The 12425-nt window shown below is 39.9% G+C and overlaps 1 protein-coding gene across 1 annotated transcript in view; it reads left to right on the top strand.

The window, feature by feature from the left end:
* Positions 1-10446, top strand: part of DCAF17 (DDB1 and CUL4 associated factor 17) — a 56622-nt gene extending 46176 nt beyond the window's left edge. Inside the window, exon 15 of the mRNA XM_055307902.1 lies at positions 10329-10446. Within this exon, the coding sequence (XP_055163877.1) occupies positions 10329-10416 (88 nt within the window). The 3' untranslated portion in view covers positions 10417-10446. The remainder of the gene's footprint in view (positions 1-10328) is intronic.
* The last annotated feature ends 1979 nt before the right edge of the window (positions 10447-12425 follow it).

Raw genomic sequence — 12425 nt, 5'->3', positions numbered from 1 at the left:
AATTCACACATTCCATGATAGAGTGAAATTAATACCTGTTATTTCATAAATATTGGTAGCAAATTAGTGACTATGCTATATACTTACTTGGCTTTTTGAGCAATTAACTTTTTCTGTCTCAGAATCTTAGAATTTTAACAATGTACTATGATAAATACCTCATGCCCATTTTGAACTTAATAGACTACACAGAAGTATCTAAGAATACTTTTTAGTCATTTCAAGGACAAGCCTGCGGATAACTACTAAAACATTTTGACATAGCAAACTCTGTGCCTATCTCTTGAGTTTGATCACTAAAATCATTAGGTGCTCTATCTACAAAGAGCAGCATTGTTTGTCTTGTTTTAAAGATTTTATTTATTTATTCATGAGAAACACAGAGGAAGAGGCAGAGACATAGAGAGAGAAGCAGGCTCCCTGCGGGGAACCTGATGCAGGACTCCATCTCAGAACCTGGGACCATGACCTGAGCCAAAGGCAGACGCTCAACGACCCAGCCACACAGGTGCTCAAGAGCAGCATTGTTAGGGTTGCTTTTAGTGACATTGGAATAAAACAAGATGTGTTTTAATAACTACTGACACCAGCTACAAGAAATGTATGTTATACAAGGAAGTGTAGCTAGTAATAAAATGTTGTTGTTAATGAATACTATAATTACAGTAGTAGTATACAGATTAATGAAATAAGACTTTTTGTGTCTGCTGATGTTAATCTAAAATTCTGATGAATCAGAAATTCTATATTTAGATGAGTTCAGAAGTACCTAGTCACTGACACTCATTCTAATAATGTCATTCATGAGTACCTTGGACATGTACTCATCTTCGAAGTTTTGAAAAATATATTGGTGATTCGAGGAGAATCAACAGATTTATCAGGAGGGAGAAGGATTTGCAAAGAGTTGGGGTGTTTTGTTTGTTTTTGTTTTGTTTTTGAGCAGAACAGTCCAGACTCATGAGGAATGGAGAGATATCCTTAATGCAGTAGGGACCCAAGGTGTTGGAAGCAGTTGGAAATGACCCATTTGGGATTGGATTGTGTCAGGGTATGACTGAGAATAGTAAACCTAGGATTCACAGTTCAGTGGAGCTTCTTGTCCCCATGTTCTTTATCAAAGATGGAACTTAATTTGAAATGGTTTTTTACAGTGTCTTTGCCAGATTTGGATCTGCATTTTAAGAATGGAGTGTAGATCTCTTCAAAGAACCAGTTACTATGGGCCACCATGTCTCAGTGTCCCTTAGATATGCCGTAACAGGGTACCACAGCTCTATTGCAGTGACTAAATTAAAAATATTTGAAAATGAAAAGTGATTTCTCTCTCACCCTCTTTTTGGATCTATCTCTGGGCTTTCTCCTTCTTATGCCTATCTTTTACATTCAGAGCCACAGTCCACCTGGAACTGATTTTTGTTTTTGTGAGATGGGAACTAACTCTCTTTTCTCCCTTTTTGTAAAAAAATCCAATCAATTCAGCACCATAAGTTCCACATTTGTATTGAGACCTTTGTCATAAATTACATGTCTATATATGGACTCTATTCTGTTCCATTGGTCTATTTGTCATTAGTTTGGCCAGTATCACACTGTATTGGTTACTGTAGATTTATAATATATCTTAATATCCAGTAGAGTATGTCCTCACACATTTTTCTTTCTCAGGAATGTCATGGTTACTCTTTACCCTTGACATATTCTGTGCCTTACACTCTTGAATCTATTTGTCAATTCCACATAAATTAATTCACTGCAATTGTGATTGAAATTAAATTGACCATAGATAAACTTAGAAATGACATCGTTATTTTGAATCTTCTAATACATTGACCTAGTACATCCTTCCATTTATTTATGTCATTTTCAATTTCTCTAAAAATGTTTTTAGGTTTTCTGTATTGAGGCATCACACATGTTTTTTTTATTGCTAGGTATTTGATATGCTTTGATGCTGTTATAAATGGTATTGTTTTTGGGACTCCTGGGTGGTTCACACATCTATGAGTATTTCTATATTATAAATTCCTAGAGATAAAATTATTGCATCACATCCCCCATACAAGTTATATCAATTTATATTCCCACCAGAAATGTAGAGGCATGCCTATATTCTCACCAAATGCATTATAAAACTTTTGATATTTATCTTTCTAATAGGTGAAAATGATATTTCATAATTTTGATTTGCATTTTTTTACTTTGGCTGAGATTGAATATTATACACCTAAGAGAAATTTTTATTTCCTTTTCTGTGAACTATTATGTTTCTAGTCTTTGCCCTTTTTTCTGTTGGGTTTTCCAGGTAATTCTTAAGAATCAGATAGTTTGCAAGGTCTTATCACTTTACTGCTGTGTTTCTATTCAAAAGAACATTGCTTAAAAAATACTAAAGTATACATAGGTTATTTGCTTGATGCAATTTTAGAGAAACATACCAAAATGCCTTTTGACAAAGTATATATGTAGTGTTGCAATTTCAGTATTTCATTGAACTCATTAAAAAGATTTTATGGGAGTTGGAGAAAAAGAACTTTCAAGGTACTCATGGAATATTAAGCAAAACTGATCAAATGCTGCACCATAGAGCAAGTCTCAAATGTCCCAAATGTTATTCTTTACATATGGAAGAATATCTTTAGTTTCCTACCAAGAACCAAGCTTACGTAGATTTGCTTCTGCTGAACTTTTAATCCAGTCAATGAAGTTGTGCATCATTTATCTGAAATTTAAATTAGTGTGTAAGTCTGAAGTCCTAGAATAGATAAGATATCATGGATTTGAAAGTATCCAGGTAAAATGGGCAACAGATTTTCTTATCTTATTTCTTTTGCACTTAAAGTTAATTGCACCTTCTAATGATATTTTCATGGTAGGAAATTAGCCCAGCTTCTTCCACACCCATAAACTTAAATATAACTAAACCTTAAGAATATAAACACTAATCATTAACTTAGTACTTTGCTAATTGAACTGAACTCTGTATCTGGTTTTAAGATTATAGTAATAGTAAATTCCTTTGGGAACCTGGATGGCTTAGTCAGTTAAGTGTCTGACTTGATTTTGACTCAGGTTGTGCGCGATCTCAGGGTCATAAGGTAGAGCCCTAAGTCATGGCTCTGCACTCAGCCAGGCATCTGCTTCTCTCCTTCTTCCTTTCCCTCTGCTACCCCCAACCCTCCCCCCACTCGCACTCTCTCTTTCACTCTCAAATAAATAAATAAATCTTTTAAAAAATTCCTTTGGAAGCAACCACAGAAAGGATTTTCTTATCATCCAGGTTTTCCAGTTTAGGACACCAGGATATCTAATGCAAAATATCTTCAAAATAAAGCAAATTCACACGTTACTTTCAAGGCTTTTGACATCTTTGGAGACACAGTAACATATTTATTTGACCAATAGAATATGTTTTTATACTTTTTATGCTTGAGCCATAATTCTATTTTATTAAACCGCACAAGGATTTGACAATTCGCCTTCAGAATATAAGTAAATAGCCTTAATACTATGGTTAGAAAAGCTGACAGTTAATCCAGGTTGTTAATTTTGCAATGCATGTACTCTTTAGCACTTGCCCGTGGAAAACTCTGACATTTTAAAAATTTGGGCCATAGGTAAATGCCATTTTTTAAATACCAAATTGTTTTAGAATTGGAAGAATTCTAAAGATTTCTAAAGAATTCCTAGATTTATTCCCCTACTTAGTCGTGGGTGAAGGGTGAAGCATAGAGAGATTGTGACTTACCCAACAGATGAAAGCAGTTCAAATACACAGACTTTCTTTGTCAGTTGGCTTCCAGCATAGTAGCAGAATTATTCTAAGTTTCACTTTTGATGCACAGTATATGGCTAGTGATGGAGACCATCCAAGGAAAATAACCTCTTATTCTTTGGAGTTGGATTTTGGTAATAAAGGGGACATAAGTTATTCTAGTGCTTACAGAGAATCAGCACTTGAAAGGCTCACACCAACAATTATCCCCCAAATCATACCACTAGAATCAATATAAAGTTCTAAATTTGATTTTGAAAAACTATTTAAGGTCAAAATATATGAGTATATTCTTCTCAGTTTCAATGCCTATGCTGAACCACAGAACTAAAGCTGAACTTCCAGATCATTGTACATTTCCATAAAAGGCTTTCCTGTTTAACATGGGTGAGTTATGCAAATTCTCTCAGAATAAATTTTAAAGTTAACTTCTGAAGGATACCAAATAAAATTGTATCTTGATTATATATACTCATTGTAACTCATCTAGTGTACATTTGCTCAAGTAACAGAGAATTTATTTTTTAATTTTTTAAGAAGATTTTACTTATTTATTCATGAGAGACACAGAGAGAGAGAGAGGCAGAGACACAGGCAGAGGGAGAAGCAGGCTCCATGCAGGGAGCCCAATGTGGGACTCCATCCTGGGACTCCAGGATCACACCCTGGGGCAAAGGCAGGCACCAAACCACTAAGCCACCCAGGCATCCCTATTTTGAGAATATGTACATATTATTATATCCCCAGACACATATCAGAAAATATCTTGAAAGGTAACATACATGACAAAATGATGCTAGTAATTTATGGAAGATGGGATTATAGGTGAATGTTTTGTTTATTAGTTATCTTTATTTCCCAGGTTTTTTTTTTCAAAATAAATATTATTTGGGCTATTTTAAAAATTAAAAATACAGGGACGCCTAGGTGCCTCAGCGGTTGAGCATCTGCCTTTGGCTCAGAGCGTGATCCCAGACTCCCGGGTCCCACATCGGGCTCCTTGCATGGATCCTGCTTCTCTTTCTGCCTGTGTCTCTGTCTCTCTTTCTGTGTCTCTCATGAATAAATGAATAAAATCTTTTTTAAAAAATTAAAATACAGGAAACAAGAAGAAAAATTAACCCAGGTTTCTATGATAGTGATCCTAACCATCTTATCATCTGGATTCACACACCTTATCCCATATTGTGTCCTGTCAGAGAGCCTGAGCCAAAAGTATGGGCATAACTGACTAGGGAGCTGGCCCAGAGTTCACTCTCTAGCCTTTAGTCTGCGTCCATATGGAGAATGCTATCTTTTGACCCGCTGCATGGCAGCTGAACTCCAACATAATGTCTTTGACTATGTCATTGACTGCTTGGGACTGCCTTACAACTCCAACTCTGGGTTCCATCCTGAGAGACTAACCTCCTTTCCAGGTATTTGGCAGGAATTTGAAGATGAACGTAACATTCTCTTCAGGCAAAGCCTGCATTCCCTCCATCCGCATTTGCTAGGTGCTCTGTATGGATAGACGTTTTTGTGATTTGTTCAGCATAACCAACCACCTGGACCACCTGGACCTGCACGTACACAGGCAGACTAAGAGTATTGTTTGTAAGACTCATGCTGTGTGAATACTTTAGGAGCCTAATTGTTTAAAATATCTGAGGGCACCTGGTGTCTAGGTCAGTTGAGTGTCTGCCTTCGGTTCAGGTCATGATACCAGAGCCCTGGGATAGAGCCTCTGCTTTGGCTCCCTGTCCAGTGAGGAATTTGCTTGAGATTTTCTCTCTCTCCTCCCTCTGCCCACCCCTACCCCCTGACTCGTGCATGCTCCCTCTCTTCTCCACTTTCTCTCAAATAAATAAAATCTTTTAAAAAAACATACTATCTGGCCTCCAGGTCAGAACTGGCCATTCTGTTATGGACACCAAAAGCTACAAATCTTGTCTCACATCCCCTCTTGCTTGCTCCAGGCTGGGCTGCCCGCCCTCCCTGCCCCTGAATGGAATCCAGAAGGGGAAGCAGACACTGTCTTTTAGCACAGGTTCCTTGAAAAATATAGAAACATGATAACATGGAAGAAGACCAGCAGCTTCTAGGACACCTTCTCCTTGTGATCAAGAAGACAGCAAAGGCTGAGAGTCTGGGAGATGGATACTGACTTGTGATCAGTGATGGAAAGATGGGCACACAGTATATGTATCTTCTGCACATTCACATACTTGGGGGCCGACAGCTCCAGTGGCCTCTAGGTTGAACCGACCAACTGACCAAGATTGCCAGACCTGGATGCTTGGAGGGTGGGGGGAAAGGGATGCTAATAAACTTGCTCTGCCTCAGAACACACACACACACACACACACACACACACACACACACACAACCTTGCTCTCCCTCCAAACAGCGTGTAGGCAAACAGATGTTTCTTTTTTTTTTTTTAAGATTTTATTTATTTATTAATGAGAGACAGAGAGAAAGGCAGAGACACAGGCAGAGGGAGAAGCAGGCCCCATGCAGGGAGCCTGATGTGGGACTCGATCCCAGGTCTCCAGGATCACGCCCTGGGCTGAAGGCAGTACTAAACCACTGAACCACCTGGGCTGCCTCCAAATGTTTCATTTCAAACCATATTATTTGCCCTACAACTATGGCCCTTAGGAGTATGGTCAGTTGGAAGTCTCATCTGAGGCTCCATCCAGGCCTCTCAATCGGGACTCCAGCCTGGCTGTTTTAGCAGGGCTTCCCCAGCTAATGAGGTTGGATGTTGGAAGTACCCAATTTTTTAAAAAATATTTTATTTTAGGGGATCCCTGGGTGGCGCAGCGGTTTGGCGCCTGCCTTTGGCCCAGGGCGCGATCCTGGAGACCCGGGATCGAATCCCACGTCGGGCTCCCAGTGCATGGAGCCTGCTTCTTTCTCTGCCTGTGTCTCTGCCTCTCTCTCTCTCTCTCTGTGTGACTATCATATATAAATAAAAAAAATTTTTTAAAAAATAAACCTTTAAAAAATATTTTATTCATGAGAGACACAGAGGGAGAGGTAGAGACATAGGCAGAGGAAGAAACAGGCTCCCTCAGGGAACTTGATGCGGGACTCGATCCCAGAACCCCAGGATCACTACCTGAGCCAAAGGCAGATGCTCAACCACTGAAGTTATCGAGGTACCCCCTGTAAGTATCCAATCTGATGTAAATTTGCCTTATTCTCATTTATTGCCTATCTTCATCTATATGTAGATTCCTTTCCTCTTCTGTTTCTATTAGGTTTTAATAATAATTACAATTATAAAAAAAGTTTTCTTTCCTTTTGAAACTGAAACATGGCTGTTGTGAATCTTTTGCAGAACACTAGGATAGAAATGTAAAGAGAGCTCTGGTCTTTATTTTGTTCACCAATATGTTCCAAGAGTCTAGAAGAATGCCTGGCACATGATAGATTCTCAATACAGAGAACTAATTTCTTCTGTATAAGAAATGGCTTAGTCTTTTACAGAGCACACAAAATAGCAATCTCTTTATATTCTAGGACAAGGATATCTCCTTTGCTTTCTTCCTCATTCTCCATCTACTCTTATTGCATCTCCTGGAAGAGGATTTCAGACTGGTTAGTCAGAAACTTGGACAGTGATTGGGTTGAGTTTTCTGGGGACAGAAAGTTCAAAGAAGTTAGAGCTCAGTAAAAGGTCAGTTCTTGAGTGAATGGTCTTCCCCTAATACCTTCCTTCCACATTCTCCCTCACCCTGTGGCTCCATTCCAGCTTCCCCGCCCCAACCCCCACCATTGCTAGAAGTAGGTGCTGGGTCTACTTTTCCTCATATCTGAATTGATTACAGGTGCAGGACTCAGGTTTAGTATTTGGAGGGGACTGACCGTTCCATGAGGATAGAGACCTTGTCAATTTTTGCTCTCAATTATGTTCTCAGCACCTAGCACAGTGCCTGGCCTTTCTCTCCCTCGCTTTGTTTCTCTTTGTCTCTTGTCTGTCTCTGTCTCTCTGTCTGTCTCATCTTTCTACAGAGAGAGGTCGTTTTAAATGAATGAATGTGGAAAAATAGAGCTCAAACCATGCTTTGGATAATTTGGGAGAAAGGACACTTCCACATGATCTAGCTTAGAGTATCAGATTACTACTCTGAGCTAGGGGGTCAAAATCAGCTCAGTGTAAAATGCCACTTTACCTTCCATGTGCTGGTCATTGAACTGGGCATATAGTTCCATCAAGAACCTTGAAGTTTTACTGAGTTCTCTGATGATAATATCACTTAAGAGCCTCAAATCTCATCCTATTTCCCAATATGAGTTAATTTTTTAAAAAAGTTACAACATTTATGAGAACTAGGGTCAGGCATCTTAAAGGAGACCCTACAGGATACATTCTATAGAACCTTCGAAAAAGCTTACTGATTTGAGATATGGAGCCTTGAAAAATTACAGATCTCTGTCCCTGGCACTAGCTAAGCATCTGAAAGGGTCACAGCTGGCCAGGCTATGGTTCAGTTGTGATTGTCAGGTGCTAGGCTCCTTGAGGTGGAGCTTCTTAAACTATAATGTGTGGATAATCATCCCCTACAAGTTTATTAAAAGGCAAACTCTGATTTAGTAGGACTGCAGTGGAGCCTGAGGTCCTGCATTTCTAACAAGCTGGTCCATGGACCACACTTCGAGTAGCAAGGACCTAGAACACTGACTCCCTCTTCTTCCCATATGCAAGAATTGCTCTTGCCTTACTCTAGTAGAGCAAAAATAGTTTTTGAAAGTGGCAAGCTATTTAGGTTTATGTCTGTTTAATCACTTTCTTTTTTTTTAATTTATTTATTTATGATAGTCACAGAGAGAGAGAGAGAGAGAGAGGCAGAGACACAGGCAGAGGGAGAAGCAGGCTCCATGCACCGGGAACCCGATATGGGATTCGATCCCGGGTCTCCAGGATCGCGCCCTGAGCCAAAGGCAGGCGCCAAACCGCTGTGCCACCCAGGGATCCCAATCACTTTCTTTTTGATAAAACTAGTATCTGGGTAATGTCCTTTCCTTTAATATATGTCAAGCAACTACCCAGGAAGAGAGTGAATTTTTATTTATTTGTAAAAAATATTTATTATTATTTTTTTAGAGAGACAGAGTGCACATGAGAGGACGAGCAGGAAGGGCAGAGGGAGAGGAGAGAGAATCTCAAGCAGACTGTGCACTGAGCACAGAGCCTGAGGTGGGACTTGATCCCAGGACACAGAAATCACGACCTGAGCCAAAACCAAGAGTTGGACGCTTAATCTACTGAGCCACCTAGGTGCCCCCAGAGTGAATTTTTTTTTTTAAATCATCTGTCTCGGGGATCCCTGGGTGGCTCAGGAATTTGGCACCTGCCTTTGGCTCAGGGTGTGATCCTGGAGTCCCGGGATCAAGTCCCGTATCGGGCTCCCTAAATGGAGCCTGCTTCTCCCTCTGCCTGTGTCTCTGCCTCTCTCTCTGTGTCTCTCATGAGTAAATAAATAAAATCTTAAAAAAAAAAATCATCTGTCTCTTCTGCAGAGGCTTGATTTTGAAATCTTAATCTATTTAAGTATCCCAGATTTTGATCAGTGTAAACGTAACAATGCAAACCTGTGAGAAGCTAGAATATTATTACTTTGTTTCCAGCATAGTTTAGGGTGAGCACATTGCATATTAAGCAAGGAATCTGATTTACAACTAAAGTTTTCTTTTTTTTAGTTTAGTTTTTTTTTCTTTAGTTTCCTTTTTCTCAGCACAATTTTTTTTTAAAGATTTATTTATTTATGATAGACATAGAGAGGGGGGGCGGGGCAGAGACACCGGAGGAGGGAGAAGCAGGCTCCATGCTAGGAGCCCGACATGGGATTCGATCCCAAGACTCCAGGATCGCGCCCTGGGCCAAAGGCAGGCGCTAAACCACTGAGCCACCCAGGGATCCCCGTCTCAGCACAATTTTTATCATGCCTATCATTCCTCTCTTTTTTCTCAGCATTATCTCATCATTCTTATGATTTTTTATTTTGCTATATCAAATTGACTGCTATTTGGCCAAAAAAAGATCTTATAATTCATTTCACGGTCTTCTCCTTATTTATTTTACTATAGGCCTGAGAACTGTATTACTGTTCAGGGTGGCAATAAACATGATTATATTTGCAAAGAACCCATGAGTCAATTTTATTTGCTTCTGATTTGTCACTACTCAATCAAACTGGAAGGAGTCATTAGGCAGAAGAGGGCTCATGCAACCACCAGATCCTACCCTACAGTGTGTGAAAAGAAAAGGTCAGAAATCAGAGCATGACATTTTTGGGGAACACTACAAATAATTCAGGATGGTGGCAGTCGAGACTACTGGAGGGGAGTCAAGAGAGATGAGGCTCATTCAGAAAGGTCTTGCAAGCCATGCCAAGGAAGTTTTCTTTAAACCTGACGCCACTGAAAGATTTAATCAAGGGAATGTGCTCAGGCTTGTATTTTTGGATTATCTTTTGATGTAGTGTGGGAAACGCATAACCCGAGGGAGGTGTGGCAAGACTAGATGTGAGAAAACTTATTGCATGGTTGTTTGCTTATCTAGGTTTGATAATAGAGCTGCTGGAATTAAAGTTTCGGAAAAGATGGAGAGAAATGATTGGATTTCTCAAGGGGTAAAAAGGACCCATTAACTGGATGTAGGGGCTAACAAGGGAAGGCAACCTCAAAAGGCAAGTAGTATCCCTCTCCCTAGTGATCTGTGAAGAACATGGAAAATAGAACGTCATGTTGTTCTCATGCTCAGCGAAGAACTAACATGTATTATTTCCTAGTAAATCCTTCCAAAGCTCTATGTTAAGAATTTATTGCGGGGGATGCCTGGGTGGCTTAGTAGTTAAGCATCTGTTTTTGGCTCAGGGCGTGATCCTGGAGTTCTGGGATCGAGCCACACATTAGGCTCCGAGACACAGGCAGAGGGAGAAGCAGGCTCCATGCAGGGAACCTGACGTGGGACTCGATCCCAGGACTCCAAGATCACGCCCTGGGCCAAAGGCAGGCGCCAAACCACTGAACCACCCAGGGATCCCAATAAAAATCTTTAAAACAAAAAAGAATTTATTGGGAAGTAAAAATTACACAAAATTTTATGTATTTATTTTTAAGATTTATTTATTTATTTTTATTTATTATTTATTTATTTATTTTAGAGAGAGAATGCACAAACAGGGAGAGGAGCAGAGAGAGACAGAAAAGCAAAGTCCTTGCTGAGTGCAGAGCCTGCCGCAAGGCTGGATCATACAAATCTGAGATCATGACCCAGACCAAAACCAAGAGTTTGGGGCCTGACCAACTGAACCACCCAGCTGCCGCTAAGCAAAATTGTATGTAAATGGTCAAAGGGGAGGACCAAGTAATCACAAAAGAAGAAATACAAATGAACAATTAATAAATGAGAAATGCTACATTGTATAGTGCAAATTATAATGAGATAGTATGTGATGTCCATCAGATTGGCAAGCTTTTTTGGGGGGAAGGGGCGGGGGATAAGGAGAGAGAATCCCAAGCAGGCTCCATGCCCAGGACAGAGCCCCACACAGGGCTCAACCTCACAACCCTGAGATCATGACCTGAGCTGAAATCAAGAGATGCTTAACCGACTCTTTCTGAGCCACCCAGATGTTCCCTAAACATTTTAAAATACAGAACAATGATATTTATTGGCAATGATGTGAAGCCACATGATCATACAGTTCTGGTCAAATTGCTATAATCTTTTGTAGAATAATTAAGCAAGTTGGTTAAAAAATTTTAACCTAGTAGCTTCACTTTTAGGAATTTGCTTTAAAGAAACAACCAGAAGTTATTTATGTATAAAGACATTCATGAAGGCAATTTTCTAGAAGTGAAAAACTGTAAGCAACAGAAATGTCAATCCAAAAAACAGGGAATTTATTAAATAAATGATAGGGGCAGGCCAGGTTGCTCAACGGTTTAGCGCCCCCTTCAGCCTAGGGCGTGATCCTGGGGTCCCAGGAATGAGTCCCATGTCAGCCTCCCTGCATAGAGCCTGCCTCTCCCACTGCCTGTGTCTCTGCCTCTGTGTGTGTGTGTGTGTGTGTGTGTGTGTGTCTCATGGGGGAAATAAATAAAATCTTTAAAAATAAATAAATGATGGGAGTTTAGCACAGTATCTACAAGTGCAGAAATGGAGCCAAACACTTGAGTTTGAATCTCAATTCCACTACCTCCTTGCTGTGGGAACTTGGGTAAGTTGACTACCTTCTGTGCGGCTCAGTTTCCCTATCTATAAAATGGGATTTTTGTAAGAATCAAATTATTTCATACATGGAGAGTTCATAGAACTCTGCCTGGGGCATACTAAATTGTCAAGAAGCATTAGTAATTCTTATGGTTTTAGTATTACCATCAATCATCCATACACAGCGTGATCCATATGGAATATGAGCACTCCATATTGAGAGAGGATGAAGGAAGGTTAGGTCTCCACCTGGGGACCTTGATGGTGGTAGGAAAGTCTGAGTGTTGGGAGTTCTTGTACAAAATGTGGGTGCTAGGAAGAAGAATAGCCAAGAAAAGAGGAGAAAAGTATAGAAAGAGGGGGCAACAGGATACCCATGACAAATAAGTTCTGTGTGACACTCTTGCCTGGCCTGGCAATGCTTATAGAACACATCTGCGA

The sequence above is a fragment of the Nyctereutes procyonoides genome, unplaced genomic scaffold (genome assembly GCF_905146905.1).
Source record: "Nyctereutes procyonoides isolate TBG_1078 unplaced genomic scaffold, NYPRO_anot_genome, whole genome shotgun sequence".
Lineage (NCBI taxonomy): Eukaryota > Metazoa > Chordata > Mammalia > Carnivora > Canidae > Nyctereutes > Nyctereutes procyonoides.
The sequence above is the reverse complement of the archived record's forward strand: the minus strand, read 5'-3'. Positions and strand labels throughout refer to the sequence as shown.